General features: G+C 40.7%; 1 protein-coding gene across 13 annotated transcripts in view; it reads right to left on the bottom strand.

The window, feature by feature from the left end:
• nfia (nuclear factor I/A) overlaps nucleotides 1-18,334 on the bottom strand; it is a 460,777-nt gene that overhangs the window by 203,635 nt on the left and 238,808 nt on the right. For 11 of the 13 annotated variants that reach the window (XM_078218530.1, XM_078218523.1, XM_078218526.1 and 8 more), the window contains exon 3: nucleotides 14,155-14,217. The exons of the other annotated variants lie outside the window; for them this stretch is intronic. In XM_078218530.1, coding sequence (XP_078074656.1) covers nucleotides 14,155-14,217 — 63 coding nt within the window. The remainder of the gene's footprint in view (nucleotides 1-14,154; nucleotides 14,218-18,334) is intronic. 13 annotated transcript variants of the gene reach the window in all.

Raw genomic sequence — 18,334 nt, 5'->3', positions numbered from 1 at the left:
ACTCTACTGGTTACATCCTCAAAAAATTCCAATAGATTCATCAAGCATGATTTCTGTTTTATAAATCCATGCTGACTTTGTCCGATTATATGCTGAGTTATGAAATCCTTGATAATAGACTCCAGCAACTTCCCCAGTACTGACGACATTAGGCTTACTAATGTGTCACTAACAGTTCCCTGTTTTCTCTCTGCCTTTTTGAATAGCGAGCTTACACTAGCTACTCTCCAATCTGTAGGAACTATTTCAGAGTCTAAAGAATTTTGGAAAATAACCCCCAATGGATCCACTATTTCCAGGGCCACTTCCTTAAGTACTTTGGCATGAAGATTATCAGGACCTGAAGATTTATCCACTTTCAATCCCATCAATTTCCTCAAAACCATTTCTCCACTAATGCTGATCTCCTTCAGCTCCTCACTAAAACATATTTCTTTCAGCACTTCTGGTACATTATTCATGTCTTTCTTTTGTGAAGACTGAAGCAAAGTAAAAATTTAATTCCTCAGATAATTCTTTATTCCCTGTTATAAATTCTCCAATTTCTGACTGCAAGGGGCCAACATTTGATTTCGTCAATCTTTTTCTCTTTACATATTGATAGAAACTTTTAGTCAGTTTTTATGTTCCCCGCTAGCTTACTTGCATTCTCCATTTTCCCCTTCTTAATCAATCCCTTGGTCTTCCTTCGCTGAATTTTAAACTGCTCCCAATCCTCAGGCCTATTGCTTTCTCTTGCCAATTTGTATGCTTCTTCCTTGAATCTAATTCCATCTCTAATTTCCTTTGTAAGCCATAGTTTGGCCACAATTCTCTTACAACACTTGCGCCAAACAGGAATAAACAACTTCTGGAATTCACCTATTTGTTCTTTAAATGCCTGCCATTGCCTTTCCACTATCTTTCCTTTCAGTAATGTTTCCCAGTCCATCATGGCCAATTCATGCCACACACCATCATAGTTACTTTTATTGAGTTTCAGGACCTTGGTCTCACAATCAACTACATCATTATCCACCTTGACAAAGAATTCTACCATATTATGGTCACTTGTCCCCAAGGGTTCTCTCACAACTAGATTGCCAACTAATCCTTTCTCACTGCACAACACCCAATCCGAGATAGCCTGCTCCCTTGTTGGTTCCTCTACGTATTGCTCCAAAAAACCATCCGGTGTGCACTCCAGAAATTCCTCCTCTATTGTACTGTGACTAATTTGACTCTCCCAACCTATGTGCAGATTAAAGTCACCCATAATCACAGATGTTCCTTTAACACATGCTGACTGGAGAGGTAATTTTGGTTGGACTTGCTTCACTGGGCCTCTGTTCTGGAATCTGCATCTCATCTCCCATTATTTCCTCAGTTTCAATGGGAGCAGCATCTTGGCCTGCCACTGGCTGGTCAGCCACTTCATCCGTTGGACCAACACCACCACCACTTTCTGGCACAACTGGATCAGGCAATATCACTGGCTCTTGGGATGGCTCCTCCCTCCTCAACTGATTTATGTGTGTCTTCACTAACTTGTCCTGCACCTTCACCTCACGAAAACGTGACCCTGTCCTGGCCACCACAACTCCTGAGACCCAATTTGGTCTGCTTCCAAAATTCTTCAAAAAGACCAGATCATCTATTTCAAATGCTCTTTTTACTCTTGAAGAATCACGGGTCCGTTTCTGACAAATCTGCCTTGTCTCCACTCTCTCTATCCAAATTTGGAGCTACCAGGTTCAACCTGGTCCTTAAGCATCGACCTATTAGCTGCTCAGCTGGAGCTATTCCAGTAGTAGTATGCAGGGTGGTTCTATAAGCTAGCAGAGAACATGTCATTGCTGTTTCTAATGAAGGAGATGTTTGCTTCTTTATACCGGTCTTGTGCGTTTGCACTACGCGTTCAGCATTTGATGAGGGGTGATAAGGTGTCTTACAGATATGTTTTATTCCATTGAAGGCCATGAACCTCTGGAATTTGCCACTTGAGAACACTGTCGCATTGTCTGAGACAAATACTTCTGGTACGCCATGGGTGATGAAACTTTGGCGCAGCTTCTCAAGTGTGGCGTGTGAAGTTGTGGACTTCATGTTCATTACCTCCATCCATTTCGAATGGGCATCCACTAACAAAAGGAACATCACGCCCATAAATGGGTCAACGTAATCCATGTGAATTTTTATCCATGTCTGGCCTAGCCATTCCCATAGATGCAGGGGGGCTGCAGCTGGTAGCTTTTGCTGGAACTGGCACTGATCGCATTGTTTGACAACCCTTTCCATATTAGCATCGATGCAAGGCCACCAGATATAGCTTCTCACTAGCATTTTCTTTGACACAACTGAATGGGCACTGTGCAATTCTTCAAGCAATAACTCTTTATCACTCTCGCTCCCCAACGAATGACAGCACCCTCACAGCTGATTTCATGCTTCCTTGGCAGATAAGACTTCACTTCTTCTGAAACACTCTCATTCCACCATCCATGCAGTATCATGGATTTGACCTTCAATAACAGTAAGTCTCTATTATTCCAGTACTAAATTATTCATGCTGCCACAGGTGAATAGTCCAAAAAGTTTAAAGCCATTACAATCTCTTGCAGGATTAGAGGGGGTGGAGTTCTTTCAGGGAATGATAGATGACTTAAGGCATTGGCTATTGGCCTTGTGAGCCCCTATAGGTCTCTCAGACCCATTTTCCATTGGATGGGATAAAAACATCCCCAACTCCATATGGTGACGCAAAAGTAAGTACTATTATTTTTTAAGAGGGGTCAAAATGTATTAATAAATTTGAAAATTGAAGTATCTGCTTAACTTGGTTAAAGCCTTTTCTCGTGGGGTCTTCCAGTGCCATCTTTGGCACTTCTTCAACAACAGATGTAACAGAGCTAGCAACGTTGATAGACTTGGGAGGAAACATCCATTATCATCCCAAGGAAGGATCTGAGGTATTCCTAGGGGCTGGTGCCTCTTTAATTGCTTTCACTTTGTCCTCCATTGGGTGTAACCTTTGGGCATCGACCTAATGATAACCAAGATAAGTTACTTCATCTGCTTGGAAGGTGCAGTTTTTTTCTTTTTAGGTGCGCTCCTGCCTTTTGGACCCTCTTTAAAACTTTGTCCAGATTTGCCAAATGCTCCTCCTTGATGGGCCCTGTTAATAGGACGTTATCCAAATAAACGACAACTCTGGGCAAACCCTTCAGCAAGCATGCCAACGAAACTCCAAATGGTAGATATGTACATTGATACAGCCCTTCATTATGACAGGCTTTTGATGTATCGTCTAGTTCTAGCTGTTTATGAGTTTGGCATATCCCAGACCCCCAACCTTTGAATATAGATCCTCTAATTTGGGTATGGGCACCCTATCCAGATTCGCAACCTGGTTTACCGTCAGCTTGTAGCCCCTACAGATACGAATGGTTTTGTCTGATTTAACTACTGGTACAATGGGTGCTGCCCACTTTGCAAACTGTATGGGCCTGGTGATGCCCAAGTCTTCCAACAGTTTTAGATTCATTTCTACTTTTCCGACTGATGCATAAAACGCAGGTTTTGCTCTAAAAAATCTTGGTGTGGATTCCAGACCCTAGCTTGCACTCCTTTAATCTTTCTCAATTCCTCTTGAAATACCTCTTGGTACTTCCCACTGACCTCATTTAGGCTCATTTTATCTTAAAGATCTCCGGCCAGCTCAGCTTAATCTCCCAGAACCAATCATGTCCCATGAAACTCAGTCCTTGGCCCATCATCAGCTGTGCCGACTGCTGTCTGTAATGCACAGGGATTGTAGTTATTCTTACAATTTTTATGGCTTCCCTGGTATACATAGCTAGTCTTGTTGCAATGCTCATCAACTTCAGTGGTTGAACTCCATCTTTAAGATACCGGTAGATCTGTTTTTACAACAGTCACCGACACCCCAGGCATACCTTCATCTTCAGGGGCCAGCCATTCACTATCACCGCTACTGTGATGGGGGCTACCTTGCCTACTTCCATATTGTTTAATGACATAACATTTTGTTCCCTCGCTGGACTAACCTTCATACTATGCACTGGGGCTGGATTATTTACTCTGCTTGTACTGGGCTGGCCCTGCTTTCTTCTACATCTGTGCCTTAAATGACCTTTTGTTCTGCACCTGAAGCACTCTGTTCCTCTAAAACTATACACTACGCTTTTGATGTATGGCTTCCCATACATCAAAAGCATTCAGTGTTACAGTGTTAAATCTTCAGTATTTAGGGATTCTTCCTGCTTCTGTATTGAACTCATTGCTTGAGCTTGACCCCGTGCCTGGTCTTCTGGTGCCAATACTGCTTGTGGTTTCCTGCCCTAACTGGTGGACCTTGATGCTTTGCTTGTTTTGTAACTCCTGGGTGCTGTTCTTTGCACTATCATTATTGACATTTCCATTGCCTTCTTAAAAGTCAACTCACACTATGCCAACAGTTTCCTTTGTATGGCTGCACTATTCACACCGCATACTAATCAATCTCTTAACCTGTCTTTCAAAGCTGACCCGAACTCACAGTGCTCTGCAACCTGCTTTAGCCTCACCACAAAGCTTCAATGGTCTGCCCTCAGACCCTTCCTGTTGAGTTAAACTTATACCTTTGTACTGTTACCGAGGGCTTGGGGTGGTAATGTCCCTCTGCGTTTCGGGAGCATCCAAGGACATTAAACTTCAGATCAAGTTATATGTCTGGGTCCCACATAAGGTAAGTAAAATGACTTTCTTCGTCTTCTCCCCTTTCTATTCCATTAGCACAAATAAGCTACCGTTTGGAATTATCCACCATCAAATTGTTAGTTTTACTTAGTTAGAGAAGCCTAGCATCTGGACTGAAGCTATGTTAATATTTAAGTCCATTATCTACATAGGCACATTCTGCAGTTATGTATTCTGCTGTTTTACTACAAGCTGTAGCTAAACATGAAAATTAGTCATCGCTTTTTGAATCCATAGTCCGCCTCTATTATCATTTGTTTGCCTGCTTTCTTCATTTATACTGCGATCGTCTTGCATGGTATTTCCCTGCTGATATCTGGACAGTTATCTTCGATGATATGGAACAATTCTTACCCTATCCTATCGGGAGATCTAGCAAACCACAGCAAAATACTTTTTTTTTCCTGCTTGCTGGGGGCTCTGTTCGCCTATCTGTATGCAGTAATGCTGCTGTGACAATACCATAACCCAGATCCCAAGGCCAGGATCATTTGTTATGAAACACAGGCTCCCAAACAAGACCCAAGAGGGATCCTGCAGTTGCAAGACTGCAAACTTCTGGTGAAAGCACTGCTACAGTGCTCAGTGACCCACATAGGAAGAGAAAGGAAAACATTTTTTAGGCCTCCGCTGAGGTCAAGGTTTAAAGAGATAGGTTTCTGTTGACTTGTACAGAGAGTGAGGAGGTCATTACTGGGCTTGTTCATTCTGTGACATGATGGTGCCCAAGGGACAACCACCAACATCCTCCTGGCACACTATGAGGTTGGTAGAGATAGTGCAGTAAGTAGGGGAATGGAATGCCTTCCACGGTCACTTGCATCGTAATTTAAGTGCAACAGGCAGGGTAGAGATATCTGGCGACCTTTCTAACAGGGTAGAAAAATTGAAGTCAGAAATGTACTGCTAAGTTTCGATCCCTACTTTTGGCCCATGTTCTGCTGCTATCCTGCCCAAAACCCCAGCTGTAAGTGCCCAAATGACTCTTGCCGGAGGCTGAATGCTCACAGATCACCTTTCTATGATGCAACCTTTCAGATTCAAGTCATTTGAGTTCTGTTCAAGCGTAATTAAAAATTAGCTCTGCACAGAATTTGTACGTAATATATCTACTGCATGCTTTATTTTACATGTAAGTTTATGTAACCAAAGTTTTTATTTTTTCATATTGAATCACGATGTGTTTGAGTTTCTTTTTTTAAGTAAGGAATTTGAAAATAAGGTAACAATATATCCATTTGGATCTTAACAAAATTAATTTTCAGAATGCGCAACTTTACTTCTTGTGAAAAATAAAGCATCGTTGGCTAACCTGTGGAGATTGTAGGAAATTGAATCCGTGGAAAACTAGTAGTACAAAATTGAAACTAGATTCAATAATTAGGGGCAATGGTAGAAAGTTAAAGTTTTCTCAGTGTACATAACAGCTGTCATTAATTTAATTTCACCAGATCTTAAGTCATTTTATTGCATCAATCAACTAAGGGAGTTAAACCGACTGCAGCTGCTAAGCCTCTGCATAAAAACAGAGAAATATTTTTCTTGTCTGAAGGTCTGGAAAGCCTCTTGAAGCAAGGACATTAGTTTTGAACTTGTGAAAAGTCAATGGCAAACTCCCAAAGAGAACATTTCTGTCACTGTCTTAGTCCACACCCTCCACCTGCTGACAGTCAGTCATCTTTCAACTTGTTTTCCCACCATGCACCTTCCTGTTGGGAGGAGGACAGAATCCTTAGTTTGGGACTTCACCAGGGCTGATATCAATTCTGATTTCTGAATGCAAGAGGTTTAATTTGAGCAACATGACTCTAATGAGGTCTGTTTTCTTCTTGGGAGGTGAAATTGCTGTGCTTGCCTGCTGTGCTCCATCTAGTGGCCCCGCTAATTCAACTACCCTTATTCAAAGGGGCAGATCCAAGAGGCACATTAGGGTAAAGCTTTTGATTGATGAATATCATTAATTAAATCTTAATGCACTAGTGTAGCATTCCCGTGTATGATTTTTTTTGCGTAGACTTTTACCCTCTTAAAATTAAGATGTGTAGAAATGGCACACTCGGGAATAAAGAACTAGCACATATTCATATATGAACTTCACCAATACAAATTTCTATCCTATTGTCGGGAGTCTCAACCCCTCATTGGTCATCGAGGTATGGCTACCAGTTTCACTGCTTGAATTTGCAACCGTCAGGCAGTTTGTTCATTTGAAAGATTGGCAATTCCATTCAAAATTAAATAAAAATATGAAAAAGTTTGACTGTTTATTCTTAAAGAGAGTTGTATTTTACATCTCTATTATTTTAGAACAAGTCATTCAGCAATAGTGTGTCTGCAATTTAACATGCAGAATAATGCAAGAGCATCAGTAAAAATTGGTTTCATTGTGATAGTCAGGTGGTGCACTAGTAGTTATTATAAATGTTATTTGTGGGCTATAAATTAAATTACATCACTTAGTAATTTATCCAGGTTTGTTAACATGGAAGAAGGGTTCTGTTCTATCTGACGGTTGCTTGCTTTAGTGTTGCATCTTGCTATATTCATGGTTAGTTGAATTTTGAAAAAGAATCTTTTTACAGCAGAAAATGATTTGCATAAAATGAATGTCATAATTTCATTTTTCTCTATTAGGTTCTTTTGATGTAATAATCAAAGTGGTGCTGCATATAAGTAATAACACACTAGCAACTGATGACATTTTAACCTGAGAAACACTGCATTACTTGTGAGGCTCTAAGCGCAATAGTGTTATAATTTTTGAGCAACATAACATAATTACAAAATGTTAAGGTTTACACTGCAATACATTTACATGAACAACATCTTGCAATTGTATAGCACTTTTAACGGAGGATAAATGATCCAAGGTGTTTCATAGAGTGTAAAGAAACATTATGGATGCTGACCTAAAAAAATACTAATAGGAATGGACAAGAGCTTTGCCACAAAGGCAATATTTACTGTAATACGGTAACCAATTTATTCTGTCTATTTATATACCTGTAAATAATCGAAGGCTCCTTGCATATGCACCTTTGTTTACTTTTATTCACTTTGTTAATTACAAGCAATCAAACAATGACATGGTTGCGACTTTGAATTATCTCAGTTTGTGGCTCTAATTTGCAGCCAGTGGCAGCCAATATGTCTCCTCATTTCTTTGCCAAATTGGTTACTGGAGCAAGCTGGCCACTCTAGAGAATAAATGACATGCTCATTTGCTTTGTGGTAAGGATTGTCTCCTGTTGGATGAACCATGAGTCATCTGTAACCCCGGCGCTGGATATTTCCAGGTCCTCTTAATTGAAGGTGGGGGGGAGCTCCAGAATTACAATGTGGACATAGTTGCCAACTGTCCATATTCAGAATGAACAGCTTGTTTTTTGGATCCCCATTCATTCCGTTTGCACAGGGGCTGGCTAAGTAGCGTTTCTGGCTGTTGGCTGAATTCGTTCGATAAAGTATGGTAATTATCTTCCTCTGTGCCTGCACAGCAGCATATTGCCTGTCATTTATCTGTGGCTTTGGCGAAGTTTTGAATCAATAACCTGGGAGAATTTTTATGCGGTGTTACTAATGTTTTACTGAGGTGCACTGGCGGAGGTGCAGGATGGAGGTGAGGTCTCACATCATGAGACTTGACAAGTCCATGACCAATATGCCACATACTAGTTCAAAGGAACAGACTTCAGTTAAAAGCAAACTGCCAAGAATAAAAACCAGCACTGCACACAACTCCAAACCAGAGCACTGAGAACCTTACTATTATTTCTTCTTATAAACTGATTAACTTTATGCCAGTTGCACTACAAATAAAGACAGGCATCTGCAATGCCTACAGTAAACTGGCAAAGAAACTAAGGCTTTAAATGTCAATATAATCAAATAGCCAATTTCTTACCTAAGATGGGGAAAGATGAAAGCTTAGTGAGTGTGACATTCAGCTCAGTAAAATGATAACAACATTTTGTGGAGATATTCTTTCGGGTGATTTGATTCCAAACTTAGTCATGCCACATGACAGTTATGCAATTTAGTTTGTTCAATAAGGCTTTACACTTAACCCCCTTTTGATTTTTTTCTGTGTTTATTTGTTTGCCAGCTCAAGTCCCATAGCATTTCTCATATTGTGAGAATTTCCTCCTTCCAACCTTGAAGAGATGATACCTGAAATGCTGTCTTCTCTCTTTCTCACTGTGTTACAGTGATGACTGAACTCATGCAGCTGCTAACCAGAATCAGTTTCCTGATCACTGGGCTAAAATCTTGGAACTCCCTCCCTGACAGCGCTGCAGGTGAACCACAGAAGTTTAAGAAGGCAGCCCACCATCAACTCCACTGGGACAATTAGGGACGGACAATAAATGCTGGCCTGGCCAGCAATGCTCACACCACAAGATTGAATAAAAGAAAACTGGTGTTTTAGCCTAGAGTGCCAACATACTTGCATATTTATTATTTTCCATTTAACTCGTAGCAATAGAAATAGGTGGATCTCACTCTAAAAACTGAATGATACTCAATCATATGTTGTACATAAAATAAAACCATTTGTTGCTTTGCAATTGTATCCTATCTTGCTAATGTTCTTTTCAGTCCATGTTCCACAAATCTATGTGAAAATCTCTGGGTGACATTACCACTGAACTAGATATCAGGCAATAAAAAAGGGACAGTTTGAATAATAGGCAACATACTGTCTGCTTACAAAAGCAGGGGTGATGCTGCATTCAAGAAAATATCCAGCATAAAACCTAAATATCTGCAACTGCCAACCTCGCATACTTCAGCTCGTCATTCCACAAAAAGATTGACAGAAGAATTGGGAGCAGGTTGTTTGTTTATTGACAATAAACGGCACTGAGATGGGTACACGAATAGGGAAGGAATAGAGGGATACGGTCCAAGTAAGGGCGGCAGGTTTTTCTTTTAGTTTAGTTAGGGTATCATGATAGGCACAGGCTTGGAGGGTCAAAGGGCCTGTTTCGGTGCTGTACTTTTCTTTGTTAGTATGAAGTATTATTGAGAAGGGGATCACATACAGCTCAAAGCCTATGAAAACTGCCCTTTTAAAATCCAGGCAAATTCAGTGCTATTTACTCTTGTAGTTCTTATGGCTTTATTTGCTCAATTTGAATTTTCTGGGCTCGTTTTGCGCAAAGGAATCATCTTTAAGTATTTTTATCTCATTGATGGGCAAAGCCTAATCAGGACACCAAGACCTGGTAGTATTAGTAAATTGAGATATATGTAAATTAATGAGAGCCCTGATTTAAACATACCTATGTATCCCACAAAGACAAAATAATGAATGTCCTGTTATACAGAGGAGAGAATAGCTGGCAGTGGTTGTAAGGCAGTTATCTGAAATCTGTGGGTTCAACTGATATACTTAAACCTTCTCTCCCATGGGTTATGACGTAATTGGAAGTGCTCAATTAAATTAGTGCCTTGTAACCTCGCTGCTAACCATCTACTCTCCTCAGTTTATTACCCATCTTCCTATATTAGAGAAGCAAGCATTAGTAACAGAAAGTGGACACAGGAAGCATTAGGCAATCGCTGCAAGTGGATTAGTTTTGACCAACCACTCGAAAAAGAACCTACAGTTGCAAGCTCAATGTTTAGAAGATATAGAATTCAGTGTGAATTCTGTTCCACAAAGCACAGATGTCCTGTATATTTCCTTACTTGCAAATTAGGTGAAAATTGCACCTTTTATCCAGCCAGTGATTAAATGAAACATTTATGTATTGTTAGAATTGCCCTCCTGGGGAAACTTAATAATGAAAGCTGAATAAAAAGTAAAAACCCCACCTAATCAATGCTCAGGAAAACATATGCATAAAGCCATTAAGCAAAACTTTCAGATATGCAGATAAGTTCATATTCCATATCCACTGCCAGAATAACCCAATATTACATTGCAAGAAGCAAATCTGTCACTTTTGTTTTGCTTTGCATTTTAGCTGGTTTAAGAATTAATTGATATTCTGCACCAATAGTCACAAACAAAGCATTTTTTTAAAGTTTCTCACTTCCTCCAATTGCCTCTCTGCTTGTTTCACACTCTGCAATACTTCTGGTCTCTCTGCCTGTTTGTTTTTTAAACTTTTGGTGTCTCCATTTTTTCTGTTGTATTGATCTGATTCACATTCCTTCAGTGGTTAGCACTGCTGCCTCTCAGCGCCAGGGACCCGGGGTTCAATTCTGGCCTCGGGTCACTGTCTGCGTGGAGCTTGCACATTCTCTCCGTCCCTGCATGGGTTCCTCCGAGTGCTCCGGTTTCCTCCCACACACCAAAGATGTGCGGGTTAGGTGGATTAGTGATGCTAAATTGCCCTTTAGTGTCAGGGGGACTAGTAGCGTAAATATGTGGGGTTATGGGGTTAGGGCCTAGGTGGGATTGTTGTTGCTGCAGGCCCGATGAGGCTAACAGCCTCTTTCTGCATTGTAGGATCCTATAATTCTATGATATCACTGATCTTTGTTCTCAGTTTTACTCCTTCCCTATTTCTGTCATTCCTCCACATACATGTATCACACATTAGACAAACACTAACAGCAACATCCAGAAGTTCACAGTCCAGTCCACTTCTACCATATAGATAACAGGTGCGGTAAGTGAGGAACTAAGAAATGGGGAGAGAGGGGCAAATGTGGAAAAATATATGAATTGAACATATTTACTGTCATGTCAAATCAAGTTGGGTCGTATAACTGAAGGCCAACACCACTGCTGTTAGCACTGTAAAGTATGATATTTTGACACTGGCTCTTCATTTCAACTTCCATGATCAAATTCATATTGCAGTTCAGTTAGTGTTCTATGTTTGCACACTTTTAACAAAATATGCAAAACATAGACATACTAGTGAGATCTAGCTGCAGAATTTCTACATGCTCCCATTTTTAAAAAACGTATACAGATCGACAAAGTGTGCAATTTTGTAGGTTTGCATTTCAATAACATAAGATTCAAGAACAGCTTCTTCCCTGCTACCATCAGACTTTTGAATGAACCTACCTCATATTAAGTTGATCTTTCTGTACACCCTAGCTATGATTGTAACACTACATTCTGAACCCTCTCCTTTCCTTCTCTATGTACTGTACGCTTTGTCTGTATAGCGTGCAAGAAACAATACTTTTCACTGTATACTAATCCAAGTGACAATAATAAATCAAATCAAATCAAGAAGTTGTAAGCATCAACATATCGGTGCCTCTTTTTTACTGATCAATCTCATCTGCTGCTTTGCTCACCATATTCCTCGCTTTCCGGAAGTTTCTATTGTGCCCAATTGAAACATCCATTGGACTAAACGTGACAACGGTTATTAGTAAACTGCGTGTTACATAATCTCCTCAGGATCTGAGTTTCAGTGCCTTGCGGGATCGACATAAAGTTACGATAGAATTTATTTACTAAGTTTCCTAACAGTACGGACCTTAGTATGGTCGAAAGCTTGTTTAGCTATTTATATAAACAAAAGTCACAACACAGTCCATTTATTAGCTTGCACACACATCCTGTATGTTAAATGCAACAAAAATTCAAATGTTAAGCACAGCTAGGTTTCAAAAAGTCTTCTTGCGCAGACTTTTGCTATGGTCATTCCCCCCCCCCCCCCAAACTGACTTTAATCTTAAACATGATCAGCAAAGACATACCAATAATGAATGCTAATACAGCTGGAAAATTAATTTGTGACTGTGCATGTAAGTGCGATACTGAAGTGAGCTTATAATTTATCACTCAAGAAGCTAATGGTGATGTGCACAACTGTTACACTGTGCCTCAGAGAATTCAACACCCTTCCACCCACCCATTTCCTGTGGGTAACCTTTCAGACTGAACACCAAGAATTCTGCTATCTAAATATAGCCGATGGAAAAACACATTTCTCTACAAGCGACATTTATTTAACTGTACTGTACAGAGGGCTGACTGAATTATTGTATTAATATTTGAAAGTGAAACTGCCTACTCAGAATTATACCACTGTCCACTTGAAGCCTTCACTCCCGTGGCAATCTTGAAAGCTTAAGTACAACATTTTTCAATTTTAATAATGCTTTCACAGCTAATCAGAGCGGTATTCATATTTCTCAGGTTTGGAGTCTACAACAAGGTGCAAGGACAACTGTATTTATCTTCTGAACTGAAGATTACTGCAAATAAGGTGAACTATATGAGGATAAAGAAAAGTTCACGCCTGTCTCAAATATATCCTCATCCACCATCATTACCATAGATCATGTGGTAAGATTAGACATTGAAAGTAATTCCTTCACCTGAAAAGAAATTCCAAAGTGAATAACTAACAACAACCTTGTCTTTTACAGCAACTTAGCGTGGGTATTAATTGAACTCACTGCATGGTCCTGGTTGATATTTCTCCTGAGCTTTGTAATGGGCAGATTCAAAGTTGTAACGGATTACCACAAACACTCTCCACTACAAAGATGCCATTCTGGCTTTCATAGCAAGTTTAAGCTGAAGATAATGGTCTACTACAGAGAATATTTCTTTCAAGTTTCTACCTTATATTTGCAGTACCAGGTACAAATCAATAGGTGATCTACCTGAATGAAGACCTTAATGCTCAGCCATGCTAATGCTTGCGGACCTGGGGCGGAATTTTCCCGTCCCTCCCTCCACAGGAATCATAGTGGGCAAGACATGGACCATGCAAAGGTCCGTTGTCCTCGGGCGGAATTTTACGGCATTGAGGCGAGCGCGATCGGAAAATCCCACTCCTGGAATCAGAACCCTTGCTGGAAAATCTCAACTCGTAAAGGGTTAATGTTGTTAAATAGAATTGCTGGAGCTCATTAAGACTGAAAGCATTTAGTACAACTACACTCATTCTTTTGCCTGCCATCGATGTTGTTGCAGTGTTGAATATGTCCTTGCACAAAATACATTCCATGTTGATGTGAGGTGCTCAGTGGTTAAGGAAACTAAACTGGTATGTTTTCTTATTCCATAGATGGAAGATCTTTATATCTCACAGAAGAAAAAGACTTCAAATTAAAGAATCAGATCTGCAGCGCATGAAACTTGTTTTTTTTGTTTCTTTTAAACTTGGGTTGGCTTTGACACAATATTCAAAGCTAACATCACCAAGGACACTGGCTGACAGTCACTGAATATAAAAATGCAGTATTCATTGTTAGCTAACGTACCTAATGTCAAAGACTTCAAAAGAAACTTTACTATATTTAGGTCTTTTATTTAGAACCACCAATGGCATTTAATTCTTACAGTCAATTCCCTGATGGTTTAAGAGCAAATTGTTACAACACTTAGAAAAACACAGTCTAGTTTTTAAAGGACAGCTGTTCTTCGGCAGAGTTTATGTAGTGAATACTGCTGCGGTGTATCTTTCATGTCAAATTAATACATACCATTTTCTGGCTGGTCCTTGATATCCTCACTTTCCTGGCTAGGACTTTCAGACTGACCTGAATCTGAAAGACAGAAAATATAAGCCGACCTATTAGAATGGATCATGGAAACTTCGTCGTAGAAGCAGACCCTGTGTCACTGACAGTTGCATGTCCAAGCTATCTATTCTCATTTCTGTTCCTTCCCCAAAGCCTTTACTATTTTATATCTTTAAATGTTTATCTTATTCTCTATTAAAGATCGACAGGAAGAATTTCCAAGAACATCGATGGCTTCTAGGATGGCATCTAACAGTGCCTCAATAGTGTTTAAAACAAGACATTTTCACAAGGCTTTCAAAACCTGTTGCAAACTATTAAATTTGGGATGATACCAATTAGTAACATCTCAGAAACTATGCCCTCACCCGTAGGCTGCAAATAATGGGTGTCTTTATGGAGAGTGTCAAGAAATCGTCCTTAGCTCCAATTCATAGAATCATGGAATCATAGAATCCCTACAGTGCAGAAAGAGGCCATTCAGCCCATCAAGCCTGCACCAACAGCAATCCCACCCAGGTCCTATCCCCGTGACCCCACGCACTTACCCTGCTAATCCCCCTGACACTAAGGGGCAATTTACCATGGCCAATCGACCTAACCAGCACATCTTTGGACTGTGGGAGGAAACCGGAGCACCCGGAGGAAACCCATGCAGACACAGGGAGAATGTGCAAACTCCACACAAACAGTCATCTGAACCAGAATTGAACCCAGCTCCCTGGCAACGTGAGGCAGCAGTGCTAATCACTGTGCTGCCCTTAATTCCTTAATGTGAGTCTGTTACCTTTGCTACTGTAAGCCCCATGCAGACAGAATCTAATCTCTGAGGCAAAAGTTACCCTGAGAAGAGATTCACTTCTTCTCTAAGGTTCATGGTGAACTAATCCAAGCATTCAACCTTCTTTCATTTAATACGAGGCTCCATGGTACAAACGGAATTAATGGGAATACTGCTTGAACATTGCTATGGTGCAAACTTTCCACTAAGAAAGTGGTAAAGGTATTTCCCTGAGAAAACATGTCTCGCTCGTTGATCCAACAATAAATTACCTCGAGATTATCGAAGATGTTGTGCCCTGTGGTGGCCTGAAAGGATACTGTTTCATAAAAGCTTAATGCTGTAGTGACCTTGACAGCCATGGGAGTTTTCTTCCAATCCTCAAAGTTTTACACAAGTCAGCCCTGCAGCAGATCACACAGCTTGACAAAATGACTACAGTGAAAGAAGGGCACCAAAGATAGCTTTCCTCTATCATGCAGAGCGGTGCAGTTTGTAAACATGGGCTCTTCAGCATCAATATTACTGAGGTGTATTTTGATTTGAAGATGTGGGCACTGAAGATCTATAAGAAGGGATCCCAGTGATTATGCTGGTATTTTCACCAGTCATCGCTCTCCATTGCTGGAGTTTGTGGCCTCAGTACGTGTTAGGACCAAAAGAAGCAAGTGCCACCATATGTGCATCACTAACCTGAAAATAGAACCTCTGACTATATTTTGGGGCCAGATGCCCAGAACCGCACCTGCCCCAGCTGCTTTGCCCCCCATCAAATCCCATGCAGGCTTCCATCAGCCTGACTTGTAAAGGAGCCAACATCAATTCCTTTTTTAAAAAAACTGATGCACTCTTTGAGAACCAGATTCTGATGAAGTTTGCTTCTGCTCATCTAGATGCTAGCATCACTCATCTCACTTGGCATAGGCGACCTCATCTCACTTGGCATATGAGACTTCATAGCGTCCTGATGGAGCTGGCGGAGTCTCCACCCTTGTGAAAGATGGTCAGCGACTGTGCCCCTTAAAAAGGCATGTTAGAGAATCTGTTTATTAGTAAAGTCTGTCAATGTGCGCTCGAGTTATGTTAGACTGGCTAGACCCCCACAGAATTCCAGGGCTATTGTGTCCCCTGTCCAAACATGCGCCAGTACCAAACCATCAAAAATGATTCCTATCCTCCCAAAATAGGTGCAACTTAATTAATTAAGAAGGCATCGAGGAAGCACGGCTTTACACAAGTACAGATTAAGAAGGGAAATAAAAGTTTTGAACAATTTCTGTGAAGAGGCAGCAAATACATCAGTACTTCACTATTAAGAAGCACCCCAAAGCCGGCCTATATTGTTTAGCAATCACACACTCATTTTATATGGACAAGATGAATGCTGTGGGTGAAGCAATTTAAATAATATTCAAAATAAATTAGGTGCCTCCATGTACATAATTTGGCTTCATTCTGGCCTCCAAATGCACACACTGCACAATGCAGCACACAGCAAGTCAAGCATGCAAGCATTTACCCTCAAAACCAACCACCTGCTTCTCAGGCAGCACACCACCATCATCCACATCTCCCAACCATGCCCACTGCCAGAAACACTCAACTGCTGGGGAGACAGCACACAAAATGGGTTCGAGGCACAGAACAGAAATAAAAGATTACCTTGAACCTTCGGCTATCAAACGGCAGTCTGCCTTTGAAGTTTTGTAGCACAGTTCAAAAGGTCATGACATCAAGATATCATCAAACTAACACATGAACATCTTTAACCACAAACAAGTAGAAAGTACCAATATCTCAACTATCTTACCATTGTTCAACAGCAGTCAACAACCTCACGGCTCTGCGGGACCCAGCTTCCTCGTTTAAGTCTATATAGTGGAATCCAAAATCTGCCCTTCTCGGTCGCTCCACCAGTGCTGCTTCAACTGAGATGCTGACTCGTGTTAGGAAATTATTCCCTGCGCATGTGAAGCCTTCTTCTATTTGACAGTCAATGTCAGCAGGATACTGGGCTGTGAGAAGCTTCGCAGCTCTGCAAAGTACTTTCCTCACTCAATATCTACACCTGCATGAAGTCACAGAGGTCACTAGGTCAATACCTAGAGGTCACGAGGTATTGATCACTAATGAGAACTTTGGCATTTTGTTTCTTTCCAATTTCAGAGGTTCTGCACCAATCATGATTCTCACTGAAAATTGGCATTAATAGGGATCTGCCCTGGGGATATCATGGTCTATATTATATCAAATGGCCCATTCTTCTCCTGGGTTCCTGAGGCATCTTTTGGCTCGTTTCCCTTTTTCACCTCGGCATCTCCAATAGGCCAACTGAGATAGGGAGGCAAATCGGGGGGGAACGCACAAGTTTGACCCTCTGACATGTTTCTAGTTAGCTGCTTTGTTATTTTCTCCTCATTTTAAATTCTTGCATGCATTTTACCCCCAGCTAAGCTCTTTGTTGATCGGTTTAAATTGAGAAACTTTTAGTGCAACAACAGCTTGTATTTATATTGCACTTTTAACATAGCAAAACATCCCAAAGCATTTCACAGGAGCATCATCAAACAAAGTTTGACTTCAGCCACACAAGTAAACATTCAGGCCAGTGACCAAAAGTTTGATAAAAGATGTAGATTTTAAGATTTCGCTAACCTCCCGAATCAAACACCCATCATCCCTCCCAGGACAAAACATCTTCTCCCTGTCCCCAGACTGAACAACAACCCCTCCACCCCCACTCCACACCACCCCAGATGGCTCCCCTCAGATTGCCCCCACAATTAGTTTTTCAAAAAAGACAAGTAATGACTCATGACGGAAAAGGTGGCTTTATATAGTAGTTCTACTGGATGTGATCCTTACACTAATTCCAAATGAACAGAAATAATATTTATTACAATATCTTGTTGAACCATTTCCAGCTTTTGGTGCATGTGGTGGGACTCAGAAACCTCCATGCCCAAGTTTGTATATATAATAGTCATTGAACTTCAAAATTGTTTGAGATATTTGCTTTTGAAAAGTACAATATCAATCGAAGTATCATAGAGTTTTACAGCATGGAAACAGGCCCTTCGGCTCAACATGCCCATGCTGCCCTTTTTTTTCCACCACTTAGCTAGTCCCAGTTGCCCACATTTGGCCCATATCCCTCTATACCTATCTTAGTGTCTAAATGCTTTTTAAAAGACAAAATTGTACCCGCCTCTACTACTACCTCTGGCAGCTTGTTCCAGACACTCACCACCCTGTGTGTGAAAATTCTACCCCTCTGGACCTTTTTGCATCTCTACCCTCTCACCTTAAACCTATGTCCTCTGGTTTTAGACCCCCCTACTTTTGGGAAAAGATGTTGAC

This window comes from Mustelus asterias, chromosome 8 (genome assembly GCF_964213995.1).
Source record: "Mustelus asterias chromosome 8, sMusAst1.hap1.1, whole genome shotgun sequence".
Taxonomy (NCBI): Eukaryota; Metazoa; Chordata; class Chondrichthyes; order Carcharhiniformes; family Triakidae; genus Mustelus; species Mustelus asterias.
Note: the sequence above shows the minus strand (reverse complement) of the source record. Positions and strands in the feature narration are given on the sequence as shown.